At 39.3% G+C, this 22365-nt stretch overlaps 1 protein-coding gene across 9 annotated transcripts in view; it reads left to right on the top strand.

The window, feature by feature from the left end:
- Nucleotides 1–952: 952 nt before the first annotated feature.
- Nucleotides 953–22365, top strand: part of ATP2C1 (ATPase secretory pathway Ca2+ transporting 1) — a 68430-nt gene continuing 47017 nt past the window's right edge. For 2 of the 9 annotated variants that reach the window (XM_072853852.1, XM_072853845.1), the window contains exons 1-2: nucleotides 18638–18857; nucleotides 19349–19517. Coding sequence is in view for 8 of the 9 variants with exons in the window: in XM_072853845.1 (XP_072709946.1) it covers nucleotides 19512–19517 (6 nt within the window). In the remaining variant the exon portion in view is untranslated. The other 7 variants (XM_072853844.1, XM_072853843.1, XM_072853846.1 and 4 more) reach the window with 6 other exon arrangements.

Raw genomic sequence — 22365 nt, 5'->3', positions numbered from 1 at the left:
AAATTCTGTAGTTTTAGCCAAGCTTAAATAATTTATTATAGACAGAAATATACCTTAGTAAAGACTTAAAAGACTTTGAGTTAATCTCCAATGGCTGTGGAGTTGTAGTGAGGTCTGAATTGTCTTGCTGTAATAAGAACCCAGCTCCTCTCTGGGACTTTTCTGCTTAAAAGATCAACAACAACAAAGCAGGGAAAAACCCAACCTAAACTTCCATAACTCTAAAACTTTAAAACTTGGGATGGTAATTGATGGAAATGTGCTTTGCTGCTTTTCCATCCACTACAAAAGCCAGGCAAACACTTACTGCTTGTCTGCTGATCAAAGGTGCAAAGTAGAGAAGGGCTCACAGAAAGAGAAATGTAATGACTTGAAAGGAAATGAGTGTGCAGGTAAGATTCAAGGCAAAGGCTCCAGTTGCAAGCTAAGCTTTATCTGAGCTTACATTGTTATGCCCTGTAACTGGTGCCTTGCGGTTCCAGTTTAGAAAGTGGAGAATGAAAGAAAGCATTAATCTGGCTGAAATCCATATAACAGGATTGTGTGCGAAACAAAAGTGAAATCAGACAGTGCAGTTGGTGAAATACAGCTTGAGGAGGAGGGGGGAATATGCTAGAAACAGCAGTTTTCTAACCTCTACTGCAGCTGAACAGGCTTTAAGAGGCATTAAGATTTATTCTTTGTAGTGACAGGGACAGGAAAAATCAGGACCTAGTTACTGTTATTTTGTTTTTGCAGCAGAATATTCTTATCAGGAGTAGGCCTGTTAGAGCATGCTGTCAGAGAAATGATTTGCATTTGGTAGAACTGCCCCTCAGTTCTTCCAGCTCACACTGCCCTTGTGGCACTTTAACACTGCTCATTTGTTGTAGGCTCTGCATTTGATGTTTTGATTTTCACCAGTTGCTCTGCAGAAAAGGATTGTGCAACAGTCCAGGACTACTGATCTTTGGGAAGAGGCAGAACACATGCATTCAGATCTCAAACTCCAGACGGGGAAGCCTGTGCAGTAACTGAAATTGCTTAAATTATGGATAATCTGCTGCATAAGTATGTCTTCTCCTATTTCATAAAGCTTCCTGTCCATGCAATTTGGAAACTTGTATCGACAGTGAAAGACAAGAGGATTCAAGAAAAGGTAAAAACAAATTAAAAGAAACCTCCTTCAGTTGTAACCCTGTGGGTGACCTAGCTGTATCTTAAGCTATTTTAGCTATATCAGAAGTTTAGCTGCACTGTTTGCTAAGTGTCAGTATCTGGGAGTAATGGCTGTATTTAAGTTTTTATAAGAGCTTTGTGACTTTGAGAAATTGGCCCTGAGAACAAATAATTTTTGACTCTGAGGAAATTACTGGACACTTAAAGCAATTGGGGTCTGAGACGATGAAGCTTTAAGTAGTCATTGCCTGTTTGTTGAGGATCACAAAAATCCATATTGCACTGCTGTCATGAGCCATTTTCAGTGTAATTCCAGTTCATCTTGAATCACTCATCTCCATCCTAGCTGGCTGAAGGAATTGTTAAACTTTCTTTTACTTTTGATAGTCCTGAATCCCCTTGTTACACTAAGGGTGGTATATTTGAGAAAAAGAATTCCTAAATATGTATATAAAATAAACCAGACCTCCCCTCTCTTAACTCTTCTGTTAGCCATAAACATTAAGCTCTGCTGTTCTCTGCTGTATGGGCTTTGTCTCTGCTAAGAGGTGTTAATTAGTCTGAGATCAGGTGTAGGCACTGGTCACCATTTGGGCTCTTTGTCATGTAAATCTGTTAAATAAAAGGTTGAATTCTTGGCAGTAGGGCTTGTAACTTAGTTTCTTAAATGTTTTGGTAGATTATGATTTCTTGACTTAAATGCAACATGAATATCCTTAGAACTAAATTATTATCTGAAGTTGTTACTGTTTCACAAGGAAAAGGAAGCTATTTAGCATGGGGGGGAGAAGGGGTGAGTCTGGAATGGGGCCATCTCTGAGTTACTGGTTTTTTTCATGCAATATATGCTCAATATTAAGCTATGTGATGAGCAGCTCTTGTTATAGACTGCTTCTGAATGAAGTTCTGCATTCCTTTGAAACAGTTAAACTTCTTTACTCGTTGTGCACTAAATGATGTTGAATAGCATACTTCTCTAAATAAGAGGTCAGCAGGCAAAGAAAGGCACATTCCTTTCACATGATATATTTTGGAAAAAAAGTACCAGGGCTATAACTGGCGGGGGGGTGGGGGAGAAATCTGCTTTTCCTGTTTTGGTACAGTAATGTTCATTGTTTTCTTTCTTACTTGTAATGTTTTTACAATGGTTAACAGCTCAAGCACTACATGCTTAAAGAAACATGGTATTCATTCTCCTTGTTTTTGTCCGATGTTGGCAGGGCTGATACTCACCAAATACTAACATTTGCTGCTTTAACTCTGCAAACACAGGGGTGGGAAGTGCAGTTGAGCTCAGCAGGTTGCCCTGCATGGTGTTGAGAATAAGCTTTTTATTTCTGAGGATCACATTCTTTTATCTAGCAGGCTAAGTCCTTGGGATTGTTTGCTTAATACTGGCTCAATGCCTTTTAATAAATATTATCAATAGATGACTAACTGCTTTTTCTTTGAGGGTTTTTTGTCGTTGTTTTCTGAATATTGACCCATTAGCGATCTGGACAGGCATTAAATTAAAGCTCAGGAGGGCTGATGGATCCATGCTAACAGTGCTATTGTCATGTTCTGTTCAGACAGTTTTTCTCTGATGCTTATAGTGCTGCTTGTACAGTTAGGGAAGCAAAAATCACAAGCAGAGGATGTATGCAGGGCTAGTTGGCTAATAACTTTGAGTTGGTCAAGGTCTGCCGTGACAGCTGAACTTCAGAGGATGCACAGATCTGTTATAACTTGAACATTAATTGGTGAGATTGAATGGTTTAGAGAGCAACCTGTAACTTGATACTAAATTAAATCATTCCTTATGTGTAAGGATGTGAACATCTTCAGTGCAATATACTTCTGGCATCGCTGCTCCAAACAGCTGGAAGAAATCCATTTAATCCAAACAAGCATTCACGTGGTTATTAGCGTGTTAGTCCCAAGACATAAAGCTTTATCAATATAAAATGAACTGAATGTGATGCTATTATTCATTCTCTTTACATTGCCTGATATTATGCAGTGAATGTAATGAGGCTTGTTGAAGAACTGCTGTTCACTGTGATGTTCCAGAAAAGATATGCATCCTAGGAGACTTATTCACTGATCAAACATTTTAAATGAAATACAACATTAAAGTAAGTGTAATGGTTTCAATCTGACCTCAGCTTTGCATGCTCAGTTTAATGAGTTGCATTTTACTCTGGAAACTAGACAACTAAAAATCCCGTTTACTGGTTGCTTAGAAACTTTACAGAAACTGATCATCAGGAAGAGAATTACACATCAAATATTTCAATAAAAACTAAAGCTGTGAAATAAATGCGTATTGTTCAGAAATGATAGATTCTGGAAATTACCACAGAATCTTATGAAGTCCAGGAGATAAACAGATTATAAGAAGGACATGCGTATAAATAAGAACATCCAGACTTATACTAAGAAGGATAAACTTGCTTGCTTCAGGTATACAGTATGGTTTAGAAGACTGTTTCCATACTGGCAGTGTATTAAATGTTTCCTTTCTTGGATCACCTTCTGGAATTATTCCTTACTGAACATACCAGGCCCAGGAGCATGGACTTCATGGAATATTGGTATGATCCAATAATGGAATTATTTATGATCTTTAAGATTTTCATTCAAGATTGTGTTAAAAATAGGAGAGTTTTAAAGCACAAAAATCTGAAATATAGACCTGAAATATAGAAATGGTATGAAAATGCGTTTTACGGCTATATGGTAGAGTTTCTTTGAGAGTAAGTGACATTTTAACAGCATAGTTGAGTTTAGGAGTAATTCTGGTTAAATGAGGTTTTATCTAGACCTGCTATTTATTATGGGAATATGTATTTTTTACAAGTAATTCTTATTTCATTCTATACATTGAATTTTTCCATAAAAATTATTAAGTTCTTAGAAGGTATGAGCCATTTAATAATAATTCAGCTGGCATAAGGAAATGAATGAAACAATGTCCTAGGATGTGGAACAGTCATTGACAAAGTAGAATTTTTTTTCTTATAACTTAAAAAATACTCTTCAAAAAAAATGATAATGAAGGAACTTAGAAGATATAGAAAGGAAGACACCAGAGAGAAGGTGAAAATACAATGTATGTTTTGATATGGTTACTGCTTCTTTTGAGGGGCTGGAAAATCCAAAGCCCTGTGAATTTTAGCCTTAGAAGTGACTGCAAGCAATCCTGAAACAGCAGCTGAGTAGCCCTGGAAATGGGTTTTCCTCGGCGACTATGCAATGGGTTTGTGGTTTTAATGACATGGCCGACTAATCCCAGTCAAACCCATTTCTGAGTATATAAATCAGAAAACTTTGCTCCTGCTGATAAAGCTGTAGTATAGCTATAAACATGCCAGTTATTTTCGTGTCAAATATGAAAGGCCTATTATTTCAAGGTGTTTAAGAGGCCTCTCTGCTTAGATAAAATACAATAGAAAGTGTGTATGTGGCTTGTTTAATGGTGTAGATGCTGGGAGGGTTATCTCCTTTCCTTGAAGTAATTTTTCAATTCATTCAGCAAAGCAAGAAATAAATTTTGTCTTTGTTGCTAGTTTGAGTGTACCTGAATTAGCGTTTGAGTGTACCTGAATTAGCATTTGAGGAAATGACTTCTCAAGAGTATTGTAAGGTTACCTCCTTCCAAAACATGGCCGCAAAACTTAGGCTTCCTGTTGAAAATGCCAGTTGGACCCAGATAAAACTTTTTCCTGAAAGAAACCACAGGATGCTTTTTTCCTTTACAGTCAGCTTCCAAAGAACATCTGACCCGTGTTAAAGAAAATGGAGGAATCATTGTTTCGTGCTGAGCTTTCCTTCTGAATCCTAGCAGTAAATAGACATTTCTTACAGCTTCTCCAGCCAATTATTAGAATTATTTTTGAGCTACACACCAGCCACAAGATGAATGCTAAAATGATTTCCCTAGCTAACAGTTCATGCATAAGAGTGATACTATCAATGAGCTTCTATACATGAACATTAACAGATGGGGTTTGGCCCTTTAGGGAAACCACCAAATGAGCTCTGGGAGTCCACAACTGAGGCAGCACAGAATGATTTGTACATTGTGCTTGGCATTAAGAGTATGTATGTCTTTAGCAATTAACACAGCTGCTTTGGCAGAACCCTTTTTAGCCTCTTTTCTGAAGTGAGCTATATCTGTGCCTCTCCCCCAGTAACTGTGGAACTCATGGATAGAAAAGTCTCAAAGATATGAAACACCCACACACTTAATGAAAATAAGACTGGTAAGAGGGGAGGCATCCAATTAAAACTGCCTTTAAGAGCAGCATTTCATCAGAGATAATGCAGGGGAGAACAATCATGAGTACTTCATACACTAGAAAAGCTCCAGTCAGTGTTGTCACCTCTTGGGTATTAAAAAAAAAACCCAAAGCCTGCTCTGGAGAACGTATCTGAAAAAATCCTTGACTCAGATACCTGGTAGTGGTTGATTCCCTGCTGCAGCTTAGTCAGTTAACAAGTCAATCAACCAGAGGACACCAGACTGCTGGAGACCAGGCAGGATATTCCCCTAACTGTCATGGGAGAGCTATTCCCTGCCATGAAAACATATTTATCTTTCTCGAGGTCACAGTTCAATCACTGCTTTCTAAATTAATTTGATTAGAGTTGGATAATAGCACCTATACTGTGTTGCATCAAGCTGTGTTTCCTTCAAATCACTGTCCTAACTGTGACTGGGCAGGATTTGTAAGTCGCTGTAAGGTCTGAGTAGGAACAGAGTACAGTTCCTCTTGTGAGGATGTTCTTGTCACAGAGCTTATCAGATGTTTGCTTGTGTAGTGCATTGTTCTTTTGCCTTGCCTTTTGTTTTCCTCACAAATGGCAACTCTGCCCAGTTTAACAGTCAAAGTCTTATCTCCAAGTAACTGTTTGAGGAAGACAGTGCTCACAAAGGATGGGTCTTTAATCAAGGAGAAAAAAGCTTGCAGGCTGCATGCAAATAGGAAATAAGGTACACCCTTCAATCAGTATTTAACCTTTGGAATCATTTATCTGTTGTCAGCCCATACTCTGAAATTTTGGTTAGAGGTGCTTATAAAAGATTTCATATATAGATGAAATGGAGGCTGTAGTCTTTGTGCAGTTTACAGACAGAAGTTCTCTGTTACATATACAGTCAGCCTGGATTACAGAAGTAATTCCTCACAGCTTTAAAATCTACATTAGTTGAATCAAAATGTCACTGTTCAACTTTGTCTATAAATGTAGTCATTATATACCAGGCAACATTAGTATGCCTGAATCTGACATATGTTTGACACACAGTTCCTGAAGCTACAGGACTACAGACATTTTAAAGGACACATTTCATGTCCTCAAGTGACAATCTAAGACTTTTGCAAGAATCAACTGTTCCAAGTAGGAAAAATTTCAGACATCCAGTCAGCCTGGAGATGAGATACTGAGGATGCAGCTAAAGGGTCTGAACAGGACACATTACCTAGTAAAAGACCTAGCAGCGTTTGCTGAAATAGCTGGCACTTGATTTCTGCTCTGAGATTTATAGTACCTCCTATCACACACAAGTTAACCTCTAGCTGGAAATGATGCTTTCTCTTAGTGTGTATAGGAGAGATGAGATCTATTATTACCAGTGTTGTAACAGTGAAAATGCTTGTATTATGGCTGTGGTAGTCCAAGTGCTACTGTTGGGTTAAAAAAAAGAGGGGGGGCACCTGTAGTCTGGCTTTGGTTTTGCTTTTCTAAAGATTTCTGTATCTAAAGATGCATTTGGTGTAGCTGCCTCAAGTTTCCAGTGTAAGTGCTCTATGAAATATGTGGGTATTACAAATGACATAGTACTTCTCTATTAGGAAAACGAAGAAATCTATATGGCTATTAATGAAAACTTCATTATAATGGCTTTAGACATGTCAAGTTTAATAATAGTGGTATACTTTTTGGTATATAAAAACTATGCATATGTTAAATTTGAGATGACACGTTAAAAGTGCTGCTTGCTTTGAATGACTAAAGTGCTATGATTTTTATGGTTAAACAGAGGCTTGACTCATTTCTCTAATGAAACATTTTCCCTAATTTCTGTTCTTTGTTGTTCTGAAGCATAAAAACTGCTAACTGATTGCTGTGTATCCCTGGGGTGGTATGTCCAGAATCTGAAATACTTTGTGATTCTCTGGGGCTGATGGGTATTATGTTGTTTAATATTTTACGCTTAACACCATCATGTCAAAATGATTCTTGTGTCCTAACAGTTCCTTGCAGTTCACAAATGCATTTGGAAAACTCGGTCTTCTAATAGAGATGGGTGGCTTGGGTATCCTCTTTGTCATGTTAGCTTCTTACAAGCTCATTTGGATCAATATTTGAGAGACTGCATCAGAAGAAATCCACATTTGCTCTGCCACTTTCTACTGTATAGTTGCACAGAAATTCCTGTCAGGATTGTATGAAGTTTTCCAGGGATGTGCAGATTCTTCTTTTTTCCCCCAAGTAGATTTTCTTCTTGAATTATGATAATTGATATTGAAGCTTGGATGTTTTGCCCCTTCAGATAAACATCTTTGAATTAACCATCTTATGGTTGAAATATAAGCTGGGTCTGCACTGCTTTGTGTCAGACACAACTAGTCAATTTTTCAAGCATATGCTACGTCTATCTATATACACACATTTTAAGATGAGCAGGTTTTGGTATTGTCATAAGAAAACAGCAATTAATAAAAACCACTTGAAGGAAGCACTACGCTAAACAAGGATCCTAATCTTAAGGTGTTGAGCTTCTGCCTTTTTGACAAAAGCAAAGAGGAGCTGTGGTTCCTTAGCATCTTGAAGAACTTATCTAGCTGCTTATGGACTGTGGCAGCTCTTGATTAATGGTTTACACTATTCAAATCCTTATTTTAAGAAGATGAAAACTTATTAATCGAAATGGTCAATGCTTATTTATTTTTTGGAGTCTGAGATGGTCTGCTGAAGAATTCTTATATCGTTGACATTTAAAATAGGATTGTATTACATTTTCTGAAAAATTATTTTTCATTTAGGCACTTTTAGTGACACTGTCATCTCAATCAGATATGGTCAGGTTCTTCACTTAGGCCAGTATCATGAGTGAATGGCTGCTGCTGACAACTATTGCTTGGGGAGCAGGGGGGAGTGGAGCAGGCTGGCTGCCACTTCTGAAATCCAGTAAAATGAAACACCTTAACAGAATAGGCAGTGCAGTAGAAAGCTTAAAGATTAGAGAGAGACTAAGCTGGACTTTTACAGCGTTATTTGAATAACTGGTAGAGCAGTGTATGTAAAAACAAGACAGTCAAGGATTGAAGGCCAAGAGAAAAGATTTCAGAACTAAGGTACATTCCATTACTGTAGATTTATTTGTGTACAAATAAAACACATTATTTTTAATTTAAAAACTCTCTCTGTCCCATCCCCCTGTTTCCTCCCTTTTTAAACTGAATAAGTCTGCCAGATACTGATGGATTAGATTTAATTTACGGGACCTTGTTGTTAACATTTCTAATGCCACTGAAAGACAAGAAACCCACCAAAATTTAGGTAGCATTTAAAGTTCTGAGGCAGTCAAACAAAACAGATGCTTGTGATTCCTGTTTTCTTAATTGAATTTCTTCAGCTGTGCCCTGTCAAACTAGCTATCACACCATCAGATGTACTGAACATGTGTTATTATTAAGAGGTGCTGGGCTCATGTGCACTCAGTAACACATGTATATATTCACACTTCTCCCCAAGAAATTAGACAGAAATATAACAGCCCTATTTATTACCATATTTTAAAATGAATTAGAGCAGAAAATTCTCAAGAGGCATTAAAAAAGGCTAGTTGAAAATGCTTGTGAATGCTAGAAATTCCAGGACTGTCAATCCCAACAATTACAAAAATGACTTAGCCTTTCAAATTCTGATTTCTTTTCAGAGAAACTTCATTTGGCCTTTCTGTTCAAGTTTTGAGGTTCATGCTTTCAAGCTTTTCTATGCAACTGAAAGGATTAGAAACTTTTTTCAGCATAGGCAAAGCATCTTTGATTATAATTGCACAGTTCCAGGAACCAGCATGTAATATCAAAGAATATGATATTAAAGCCCAGGAACTGCAAATGCTATCAACACAGCAGTATTATAGGAATCGGGCTTTTGGTTGTAGCCTTTCTCTGGTGCTCATGCCATGCCATGCCTCTTTCTTCATGGTATTTGCTTTGCATCCACAGGAAGTTTGTTATAGGCTACTACAGCCTGAACTCAGGACAAAGGGAGGAACCTGAATTAGTGATAGCAATCTTAATAGTGGTTGCCTTTAACGTGTGGTATTTTCAATGAGGGCTAACATTAAAAAAAAATATTTGCAACCATCCTATATATAGGACTCAGAAGTGCTGGCATTGCTGTGAGAAACTTTTAAACCTGAACAAATTTCATGTAGTTGTTCCTTCAATTACAGTGCTCCAAGAGGCACTGGGTTTGAGCAGGGCTAATTTTGCATAGAAGGACAGGATGTCAAGCCCCAGCTATTTTAAATGCTTGAAAGGAATTACTGTCACAAATGATTATGCTGGTTCAAAATCATGTAAACATAAAAAAGACTACTGCTTAAAGATAAGTGCTTGTGAAGCTTGTATACCTGCAGTAAACCTGGAACTCATTAGAAAATATTTGCTAAAAAGTTCCTGTTGGGATCAGAAGCTATTGTGTGAAGGGCAGCAGAAATGTATGAAGTCACTTGTTCTTTTCTTCAACATGGATGTAATTCTTTAAGTGGCCTAGGTCTTGGGGGGAAAAAAAATGGTGGTTTTCCTTTTGTCACAAACTGCACAAGAAAATGCTATTTGAAACGTTTTGGCAAATCTAAAAATGGACCTTATTTTTTCTCACTGATTTTCAGTTTCTCTGTTAGTTCTGCATTCTTTACGCTTTGACCCTAGAAATAGGATCTTGATTAGACTCTGTAGGATGTAATAGCTTAATTGCTGCAAAGCTTAATTTCTTCAAACCTAGCTCTCTCTTCAGATATTCTGGTGAGGCTACGGCTCAGGGTGTAACAGACTTTATCAACAGGAAAAACGGAAACACTAAGGTTAGCTAATTTAAAATCCTTTGTAATCTGTCCCAGGAAGTGAAAAACAGCATCAGCCTGTGTACACATGTTGAAGATGTGAGGCTGTAAACAACCAAATACCAACTTTTTGAAAAGGGAAAACAATTTGGAGTGAAAATTACGGGAGATATAAAAGACAAATTTTTAAAAGCACCTGGCTTACTACAAGCTATATCTACTGAAAAAAATTCTTTAGGTGTCCTGTTCTGCAACTTCAAGAGTAGCAAAATCAAGATTTTTGGTTCCCACTGCATACACACATAAGTAACTTCTAATTAATCCATGTTGCTCCTACAATGTCAGAGGCTTCCAAAGATAGGTGGTGCTTTTTTTTTTTCCCCTGGATGGATGATTTTCCACAGGTCAATGAGTGATGAATCAGAAATGTTTACAGCTTGATATCTTTTTAGTTCAGCATATTAAATAAGCCATAGATATATGGCTGGATAGATATGACTAGATATAACCTAATGATAGACAAACTAATGATAGATATAAACATATAGATTTATGATTAAGTAAATCATAGATATGATAGGAATCATAGAAATACACAATGCAATATATATTTGATGTGATATGACAAATACGATCTCATAACAATAATATCTCAATACATCTTACAATATGATAATATTATAATATTCTGACCTTAAATATAATATATGAAATATGTCATATATATGATAGAAGTCATATCTCTGATTAGATATAAACAGATTCTGGGCAGTTTTCAAATAGTATATAGAATCTTTAGGGTTATAATTTACTTTAAGCTGAACTTCAAATAGGAAACAAGCTTTTCAGTGATCTATCACTGCCAGTTTCTGTAGTCTATAAATAAAGTGGTATCCTCAGAACTCCTCAATAGATCTGGATTACGTTGGAGGCCCTTAAAGATGGAACGGGAACTGCCTAATATTTTTACTGAAAGAGAAACTTCTTTTTTTCCTTCTGAATAGGCAGTTGGCATGGTGAATTTGTACAGAATGTCCCCACTAGCCAGATGGTGGGGAGGAGGGCGTACGGTACAAGTTTCAACTCTTTTTAAATTAAATCCCCCTCTGGTGCTTCTTGGCTTGTTGCAGATGCACAGAATGCAGCTGACATTAGTTGCTGATTTACTGGAAGGGAGAGAGGGGCACCTGAGGGCCCTTTTAACCCTCCCATTCAACAGGCTGGTGGAATATACCCTCCCAATTCATAGGATATAGCCATGGGGTTTGTCCCTCCCATATCCACTCCTGCCAATTTCAGTTAGGGCTGTATCCAACCCTTGGTGATATATGGACTTGAGTATGTGATCTATTATTTAATGTAAGAGTTAGGCTAAAGATGGTGATGTTGCTGGAAAATATTCTAGCACCTATTTCTAAGGCAGTTAGGAGCCTTTTTGTGCTGCTCTGAAATGTATGTTTGTTTTTTAATTCCCTTGTGCTGAAGTTTGATATTCATCAGCAGTGGTGTGGGAACACTTCTGAGCACTTGCTCCCATCTCCGTTTTGTCCTAGCACAAGCTTGTGTAGCTGGGTAGGAACCAGGTCTGAACAACCTTGTTAAATTTGCGTATTTTTACTAAGTGTACTTCACGAAGTTTCTAAGTATTACACAACCTGTGTGTACAGTTTTTACTCCTCCCCTTGCAGCCTTATTGTTGGGGTCGATTAAGAATGCATCTGAATACAGATTTAGTCTTTCAATTCACCACTTGGGGTTACCTTAAGGTTAGGGGTCTTTTTACAGTAGAGCACATAGCTGCAACAGAAGCAGGCTACATCAATTGCTTTTATCTGTAACCTCTACCAGCTTTAAAAATGTGACCTCAGACTACTTTTGTTAAGACATAAGGGAGGAAGAAAATCCTCTGAATACTTGACTTCCATTTATGTACACATAGTAGTAATTCTGAAAATAAAAAGGGAAGTGAATGTGAGCTCTCCTGTAAAACAAAAGTTTATAATGAATTTCTCTCAACCTGAAAAGCTACTGAGTGCTTTCACGTGATAAAATTTTTGGCTCTGAGTCTGAATAAAATTACACAGTCCAACACATTATGTTTTAAGTGGTTTATCAAACAAATTATCTTATTCTTGCCAGGAGCTGAAATCTTATAACTACGTAAACATCTGTATACTAACTGCCAGCTCTTTACTGAGTATTACCTTCACCCCATTTTACCCCCACCAATAGTCTTGAAAAAGAATTTCCAAGTGCCAAGAGAGACTTGGCAAGATTACTTGTCTGTAATATATGCAGCATTCCTGAAATTCTTGGCATGTTAGCCTTGAATCAGTTCAACCTAAAGTACTTCACTACTGCTGGTTTTTCTTAACTGTTTATAGTTTCATTGTTGAAACACCTTTATTTTCCACCACAGCCATCTTACTATACTGCAACTGAAATATTGTAAAAGTAAATGGGGTGCTCTTCTTTCCCATTTAACGAATTGCAGTAATCCTTTGGCAAGACACAAACCTTTACTAGGGAGCAGTTTTCCACCTTCTGCTATACTCGGGCCATAACATGACTGTAGCTGCAGCTGATGGTGCAGAGGAGTGGTACCTGTGTCCGGTAGCAGACGTCCTAACAAGGCATGTTGCCTGCCTCAGCTCAGGCTTCCAATAGTAGCTTGCTTCACAGCATATTCCAATTATAGAGCACAATCTCCTTGGATGTGTCTCTTGGCTTTCCCTTACAGGCAACAGGAAACTAGCTCTTTACTTCACAAAATGAGTAGGATTGTCTCTGGAAATGTGAAGCCTCAGTAGATAGGATAGAGGCACTTCTTCTGAGAGCTTCCACTTTAGCAGTGAAGCTTTCACTGGAGTAGTCAACTTTGAAAACAATCACTGAGGGTAAAACAAACAGCTGAAGAGTTCTGTATGCCCTAAATGAAGGGTGGGGAAACCTCTGTGGAAAATATGCAATTAATATTTTTAACCATTTCAAAATTGTGCAGCTGAAGGAAGAGAATGGCGGGTGAGTATGGAATATGTGGGAGAGATGAAAGGTATCAGGAGAAGTATAGAAGATGAAATACAGTTTGAGACAACAGTTGAGTGCTATGGTCAGAAAACGAATTCATCTAGTCTTTCCCTGGAGGAGAGATTAAACCAGATTTTCTTGAATCCTTTGAGAGTGTATGTTCATTACAGTTCAAGCTGATTTAAGGTTGGAGCTCCCATAGTCCTGCCACTGCCCCACACTGCCTTCCTGTACCAATTCTGGGAGTTCAGCAGTAATGCCTTTTTTGAGGTAGGCGTTCTTCTTGGCTGGATCAGTCCCCCCGAGTTGGGTTACCAAGAGATGACAGTGCCAGGGCCAGCACACAGGAAGCGCAGAACCGACCATGAGCAAAAGGAGAATCACAAAAGGCTGATTTTATGTCAACTTAAACTGCTGTGGTGCTGCACCCCCTCTCTGAACGTAGAATGTTAGTAGGGATGCTATTTAGAGATGGGATGAGAGGGTTAAATTTAATGTTGTTTTAAAAATCAGTGAAATCTAATTTAAGACTGCCATAAACCAAAGTTCCTTAATTAGCATAATTGCACAGTGTCAAGACAGGGCTGAGCTAAGGTAATTTGAAAATGTAGCTATGTTTCTTACATCTTAACATGCTCAGATTTATAAAATGAAATGAGTACTTGTTTCCTATGGGAAAACTGTATCACTTATCATCTTTTAAACTTAGGGAACTGACTTTATATATATATGTATGTATATATATATACACCCATATATAAAAGCATTCAAACTTTATGTAGAATTACCATGGATTTTTCTCTGGAGAAATCTATTCAGAGATGAGGTGATTGCTTCTATCAGCTATCAGTTGAACAGCATGGATAGAAAGGATGTGGGGAGGAAACATGCAATACAGGCTTTACAAATGATACATGCCATTTAAAGTGTGTAAATGAGAAGCTCCAGTATCATCCCTCCCCTGTCCTGACTCCAATCATACAAGTACTCTGTAAAGAACTGTAAAAGCACTGGTGAGTTTTTGACATCAAGATGAAAGTCAACAAATAATGAGATTAAATCAAATGAAAGTCCATCTTACCAGAAGTAATTTTTTCTTCCAGAAAAGCTAATTTGTGCTCAGTCTATTGAGGGTGGTTTGAATTATACCTAATGCAAAGTAAGTAAATAGTTGCGAAGCCTGTTTTGACAGAAGGATCACATATTAACCTTTTCTGCCTCAAACTGAAGTGCTATAGAAAGCTTTGTCCATATCAAAATCCTATTGATGCTATGATTCAGTAAAATGTTTCCTTTATTATAATGCATAAATAAAATTCTCAGGAAATTATCAAAATTTGTAGTAATTTCATTAGCATTACTCAACACTGACAGAATTTAGACAAACACATCTTTAAACAGGATCCTTTGAAAAGATCTGGAAGCTCACTTCAGAGCAACAAGTATTTCAAGTGCTGTTATGGTCTGAAAACTGACTTCAACAGAATTCTGTATAATAGATCTCCAATCTGTGAACCATGCAGTTATAGGTATCTTTGTTAGTTTTATTTTTTTGTTTTTACTACTTCTGGTAGTGCTGTAGCACAAGGGAGTAGCTGAAATGAAGTTGAATTGATTGTGATCCTGAAGACTAAACCAAACTCGAAGTTAAGCTTGCATATAAACTTGCTGCAGGTTAAGACCTATCTGTTTAATGCCATTAGACTGAATTCTCCTTTCTTTCCAACTGATCGATGGTACTATCTGGAATGTCACATTTATTACCTTCTAATTTTTCCAAGCCTTCCAGAGGCTCTTAATTCTTCTGAAGATACAGAAAGGCAACTAAAAGCAACCTTTTGGGTTGCCTTTAGATTCATACAGAAGACAAGTATGCTTTTTTACAGCTCACTATTAAAAAAACCAACCAAACTATTTTATCAAATCACTGTTTTTCAGCCCTGAAGGCCTAGGGGAGCACAGAAAGTACTGAAAGCTGCAGTACCTATTTATGCTCCCCATACCTGTTCTACTCTTGGCTGTGCCAGAATAACAACTTCTGATTCTGTTTGAGACATCTGTATTTACTGATCTGCTGGGTTATTCTGGACATGAATCAGTTTCCACATAAACTTAGGTGTTGGTCAGTTTGAGGTTGTGATTCTGAGATAATCTAGTGGCTCCTTGCTGCTGAAGGCCACTTGCAGGAGGAAAGGCTGACTTTACCATCAACAGGAGGTAAATTAGGAGACTTCTGAGAAGAAAAGGATGGGGGGGGAATGGGGTGGGGAGTGGTGACAGGATGACAGGAACTCTTTTTTTGGTGATGCAGAACACTTAAGTGGTGCAATGTGGCATATAAACCTGACAACACACCAAAGGAAGGAGAATGCCTGGGGCTGGGGGCTGCTTAAGTTTGCATTGAATGCTCATGAAACCCTGCTCTCCTAAATGCAAGCCTATTATCAGCAACTTCACTTGTTTTTAGAAAGTATTTTCAGGTCTGCAAACTAGAAAGAGAAAAATAGTGATCTAACAACCGTTAGGATGTTCAGTCTTTTTGCCCCCAAAACCTATGAGTATTGCATATCCTGCCAAGTACTATTTTTTAAGAAGAGATTCTAACTGTGAAGTTTTAGAGGTTGTTTGGCCTTTCATATTTGAATTTGTAATTGTTCTTCTAATTTGTATATGTATTTTCACTGGAATTATTCAGTTGTGGCTAGACATGTTTGCTCATTAGATATTCAGAAGAGCATTTTATTGCAAAATTTTTTTACAAGATTAAAAAATGTAAAACAAATATTACTGTAATTGGTGAGTACGACTGGCTACAACTAGTTACTGTAAGCAAAGCCTTTTTTAACTTCAGACTATCTCCACAATCATATTCTAATAATGTTGCTTTGGGTTGCCAAATAATGCCTTTGCCACACACTTATGAGGCTTCCTGAAGATACTAGGGCTGTCCTAATACTCCTCTGTATCAAGGTCACATTAAGGTCAGGATTTTTTAAGAAACAATATTCAGCAGCAGATGGAGATAAAAGACTTTGAGCATTGTTTATTAAACAGCCACTGTCTGTAGGTGTGGAGTATGGCAGAAACAGCAATATAACTTTCAAGGATGGATACAGTCCTGGTATAATGCAGAAGAGGCGCTTCCCAGCTGCCTGGCAGCATCACAGGCATGTATGATTGGCAGATGGACACAAACGTGAAAGAGATTAAACCCTGGAGATGAAGCTTTTTTAGTTCTCACTATGCAGCAGGGCTTGCTTTTGATTTTCTCGTCCTCTTTTAAGACACATGAACAAAGAATGTTTCTTAATAGGCAGACTTTGTCCCTGATATTTAGATCTCAATAGCTCCAGTTGTAGCTCAATAGCTCCAGATCTCAATAGCTCAAAAGCTCCATTACTGAGCTCAACAAGCTCATTAATGTTCAAGAATTCCCTTCCAATCTTCTCCCCAAAACTTCTCATAGCATAGTGTAAAGAAGTCCAAATATGTTGTGGATGTAAACAGTATTAGGACCTACAGGCTCTGGGTTATTTTCCTTCATGAAAATATTTACATATTTTTTTTGTATTTAATGGTAACATCTGATATTGAAAGCAAGAGCTACCTGTTTTAACAAAGTAACTAAATGTTTTTCCTAATGAGTTATTGTACATCAGTTTTGTGTTGAAATTGAGGCATCATAACTAGTGTCACAAGTAGCTCAACATGGTTCTTTGCTTGCCTTACGAACAAGTTAACAGCAGCAGTATCTTGGAGAAGAGCCATTGCTACGATGACAGTGCTACTTACTTGTAGTGGGATACTTCATGGGGTGACCACGGAGATATTCAGGTAATGTGGCAACTATATGGGACAGGTCTGAAATTATGCATTAGGTATTCTCAAACAATTAACCTGCTCATTGGCATCTTATTGTCCTGAATGCAAATATCTAGGGCCCGTACTTTAAATCAGCACTTGTAACTCTCTTTACCTCTCACAATATATTGACAAGTTTATATTATTGTAGCACTCAAACAAATTTATCTTCAAGAGCTTCAAAAGAGGAAAGTACGCTGTTTAACTTCACCTTGTTTAGCTGAGGAATTCAAGAGGCATGCTATTATGGGTTGGGAGATTTAATTAAAATGTTTGAAAGTTAGTTCTGTTAAATGCTTCTTATGAACTGACAAAGACTGATTTTAGTTTCTTCTGCTGCTTAAGAAAAACAAAGACAAGGTGACAGGTCGTTAATCACGAGATGTCAATGCAATTGTATTTCTCAGACCATGTTGTCATGCTCCTTTAGAAACGGGGTGTAAAGCCTACAATTAGCATGTCTCCATTAGATTTTGACCTTGAAAGTCAAAAGGCATTTTGTTCTTACTAGTCCTGTGCATCTTACCTTAAATATAAAATTTATTATCTCAGTGGAAATTACTTTTATTTAAAAACTTCCCCAGCCTTGGAGCTCAGCACTGGAACTGTAGTTTCAAATAATATTCCTTTGGCGTCTAATTAAACATAATTGAACCGGTAAAGCATTTTTTTCTTTCCGCCGTACTGAACTAGTGATAAGGGTTGATCGTTACATGACTGGTAGCTAAAACCAGGTTTTAAAAGTAGCCACTTGAAGTGTTTAAGATTTTGTATTGAGCCTTTCTTTTACTAACAGTTGAGAGGACACGATAGTTTCGAATCACCAGACAAATTAACCAGACTGCAAGTCTAGCCTGGGTATACTGTAACCCTAGAAATGGCAGCTGCTCCGCGTGTGACACTCGTTTTCATACAAGCACTGCTTCGGAGACACACAGCATGGAAGGCGGCAAAGAAAAAACCTGAAGTGAGTGGCTGTGCCGGGAGTGCTTTCCCACGAGCAGGCCAGGGCACGGCCCTGGAGGGCCGGCTTTGGCTCCCAGTACTGGCACGGAGGCCGGTGGGGCCGAGGGCACGGCCCGGGCTCCTCTGCTTGGCGACGGCCCCTCGGGCAGAGCTCGGGCCAGCGCGCTGCAGAGGGCAGCGGTGCTCCCCGCTCTCCGGCTGCCCGCGCCGGTCACTCTTCAGGCAGCTCAACGCTGCTCCCGGCTCCATCTTCCTCATGGTAACGTGCTTTCTGCCCGCGCAGGGAGGTGAGGGGACCTCGCCGTGGAGGTGGGCACCGGGGGCTAGGCCGCCACGCGGAGGGCACCTCCAAAGCTCCCCGCTGGGGCGTTTAAACGCGTTTATTTTCGTGGCTCGCTGCGCTGTGGCTGACGAGTGCGGGGACACCAAGGCGGCCCCCCCGGCCTCCCGCCCGCCGCGGTCAACAGGAGCAGGCGCCCCCTTCTTGGGGCGCAGGCGCCCGTGCGCGCGGGGAGGGGGGGATCCGCCCGCCCTTCCGCTGTCGCGCCCCGCCCCGTCCGCCGCCTCTCCCCTCCCCCGCCGCCCGCGGAAGTGAGAGGAGCGGAGCGGAGCTGAGCGGGGGATGCGGCCGTGCCGCCGCCGCTGCTGCCCCGAGCCACGGAGGTGAGAGGCGAGGCGGCAGGGAGGAGGCGGCGGCGGTGAGGGAGCTGCCGCTTGCGCCTCTCTTCCCCCTCCGCACCACCACCATTACCCTGCTTCCCGCGGCGGCCTGCGCCACAGGGTGAGCGGGCGGGGCCGGGGCGGCTGAGGGAGCCGCGGCGGGGGTCGCCGCGGGCAGCGCCGGGGCCGCCGAGCTTCAGGGAGCCGCCGCTTTCCTTTCCTTTCCTCCGACAGCTCCCCTTCCGCCTGGCGCTGAGGAGACGAGGTGCGGGCAGGGCGGCGGGGGTGGGGGGTTACTTGGGGTGAGCGTTTATTTTTAGGTGCGGGGCGTTCATTCCGTGCGGAGCCCCTCCCCGGGCGGGACGAGGCTGTTCGCGGCGCTTGTGGCGAGGGGGAAGCGGCGGCGCTGCTCTGTGTTGCTGTGGCTGCTGGGCAACTAATCCTAATCCTTGGTGGCCTCTGACAGCTCTCCGGGCTCCCTGTGTGCGTGTGCCTGCTCCGCGCTGGTGTGAATGGAAAGGCGGTGGAGACCTATAGGGTTCGGCTGTGGTGATTTTGGTTTTTGTCTTTGGTGGTTTTTTTTTCTTTTAATTATTTTTTTTCCTCTTTTAGCGCTGGTTTCTCTTGCAGATGTTGCTGCAGGTGGGGGCAGAGGGAGCAGTGTGATTGCCTGGGACCTTGGGGCATCTCTCTCTTCACCTTTCAGCTCCCACTCCAGTGCTGCTGTTGCTAAAGACTTTTGTAACTATCGACTCAAGTACAATTTCGATGGAAAATGAAGGTAAAGGTCTCATCGGAGTCACTGACTTCATTGGAGCTAAGAGGATTTTTGCATGCAATTTGGTGACAACTCCTGCTGGTGTGTGTGTATGTTTTACAGTTCCAGGGTTTTGCAGGGTTGCTCGTGTGTGTTAATCTCGTGGTAGGAATTTTGATCTGCATTTTGTAGTTTTAAGAATTGTAGGGCCATCGTTCTTTATTTGTACTACTGCTTGTTGAACTAACCAGTCAGATTTTATTCTCTCTTGACAGATATTTGAAACATCTGTTGAGTGTTTTAGTGCTCTATGTGTTTGGAATAGAAATATCTTGTTTTATTTAGATAGGGGCTTCTGAGCATTAGTTGCTTGGTATTTGCTTAGATTATATGCTTTTGTTAAAATTTTATCTTTCAGGGTGAAATTGAGAAGTATTAGTTGCATTTTGTGTTGAAATATTTTTGTGCATATTCTGTGTTCTTAAAAATGACTTAATTTTGCTCTCTTGGACAGTATTTGATTAAAAAGTGTCACTGAAGTTTCGAGTTCTACCACTTGAAAGATCTGGTATAAAGCTGTAAACTCTTACGTACTGAAAGAAGTTGCTCTATTATGCTTTCTCCTTGTCTAGATGGAAGTGACTTAATCCAGGGAGTTGTTTCAGTTTTTCCATGTTGGGCTTCAGTTTATGCTCTGGGAACCTTGAAAGCCCCTTTGCATTGGTCATAGTGACTGTGAGCTTCACCGATTTTTTTTTTTTTTTTCCTAGTTGACTCTGGGTGTTGAAAATCACTGAAATGTATTATTTTTATTACTACATATAATAAAAGAACTGTTGTTTCCCCCCACCCCGCTTATATCATCAGTATTCTTTGAAGATATTAGATGGACTTTTTTTTTGGGTGGCTACAGGATTTCCTTGCTGTAGGTTGTTATGTGAGACATAGGAGCTCCTTTTCCTCCCACCCCATTTTGAAGAGAGGTGCTTTTTTAATAGTTTGACTTGAATGAAGAACTGGATTGAGTTTGTGGTGTAGACTAACTAAAGTATTTTCTACAGTTGGATATTGTTCTGTTTTGAAATATGGTTGTCTTCCATGACTGGAAAGTTGTAGTAATTGTGAAGTCCAACCTGTGTTGAAAACTATGTAGCTTATTATAATTTGGCATTTCAGAACTCTTCTAACTTTAAAATAATGTTAGCATTTTCTTAATTCTATTGATCGTGTCTTCCAACTGAATATTTGTAATAAAGAGCATGGTACTTGTCAGGTAGAAGGAATTTTGGAGTGTGGGGGAATGTCTCTAGAAGGTTGATCTTTGTTTTGGGAGGCTAGATGGCTGATGGAAGTAGCGTCAGTCCCTTTGCATTTCAGTCACTGTGTTGCAAAGAAAAAATTTTTTGAACGGGAGCACTGGGGGTGGGGGGAAGCAAAGCAGATATAATGCCATTGAATAGAACTACACTTAGAGGGGAAAAAAGTAGCTGTCTGACATTTGTGTGCCAAAACCAAAATGGCAGGAAGACTTCTAATGCCTTTTAGTTGTATTACCAAATAGTATATGATAGATGTAGTTTATAATCAAATTGCATATGATAGTATGGACCATTCTAATTCTTCTGAATGCTGGTAGCACAAAGATGGCGTTTATGAAGCTTCTTATGGAATAAATAAATTATGTTTAAAAATTAGTAATATTTGTATGATAGAAGTAACATTAAAAAAAAGCTTTATCTAGGGGAAAAATAAAAGATTATCAGATGTGTATTTCAAAGGCAGAAATAAATGCTATGGTTTGTTGAGGGCTTGCAAAATGGCTTTTGGAGGTAGGAGGAAAGCTAAACTTCAGTATGAATAAAAAGACTGAGTAGGTTCTCCTAACATTTGAATTACTTCCTCTCCGCTCTTTCCACTCCCCCATCTCATAATTGAGTTTCCAGACAGGCACATATATTTACAACTGTCTACTGTCAGTTTTGGTGTTCTTGGTATTTCTGAGCTCTTCTTTTTCTATCCATTTGACGTTTTGAGACAGCTAGACACTAGCAGCTTTCATATTGGAACTTTTCATCACTCTTAGAGGATCCTTAATGTATTTTCTCCAGGAGACAGTTGAAGAATCTTTGTAGTCTTGTAGAACAAAGATTACAGTTAGAATATCTTTAAACTTTTTTTTTGTTTTGCAAGTTTGAGTTTGAAAGGTCTCTTTAGTTTGGATATTGAGCAAGAGATGGCAGATATTTTCCCCCCAGTATTTGGATGAATATTCAAGATTGGGAAGTGATAAGATGGTTTGGAAAACTGATGTTTTCCTGTGTTAATTCAGTTTTCATAAGCAGTATTGTATGTTTACTCTAAGCTAGTTATTGTTTTGTCCCAAGACATTGTGGTTCCTGTCTCTTGTGTTGGGATGATTAAACTTCTGCAAAAATTCATGTGTCTTATGGTAATGGTGAAGAGAGAATTTCCCATCATAGGAAGACTTCTGCTTAGCTCAATAAATCTATGATTTAGAGGAATGATGTTTGTATTTCTGTTTGGAAAGATAGAATTTTGTGACCTCTTCCCATAAGCAGAGCTTTTTCTTAAACTGCAGGCAGTCAAGAGAACTTGCAGCTGTTTAGACAAAACATCACTCTGAGTGCAATTTGTAACTTTTGTAATTTTTTGATCTCTCCATTGATGTCTTTGGGATGGTTTAAGTAATTTTCTAGCCTTGTAGTCTGAATTCTTTTTCTTTCTTTTATCACCATCTTCTAGATTGTGACGGGTTCTTTGTTCTACTGAAGATTGTCTTGTCGAAGACTGCCTTTTAGTAGAAAAATAAAGAATACAGTTTAGGTTACATCAACTTTGAGCTTCTCTGCTC

The sequence above is a fragment of the Ciconia boyciana genome, chromosome 2, assembly GCF_034638445.1.
Source record: "Ciconia boyciana chromosome 2, ASM3463844v1, whole genome shotgun sequence".
NCBI classification, from domain to species: Eukaryota; Metazoa; Chordata; class Aves; order Ciconiiformes; family Ciconiidae; genus Ciconia; species Ciconia boyciana.
The sequence above is the reverse complement of the archived record's forward strand: the minus strand, read 5'-3'. Positions and strand labels throughout refer to the sequence as shown.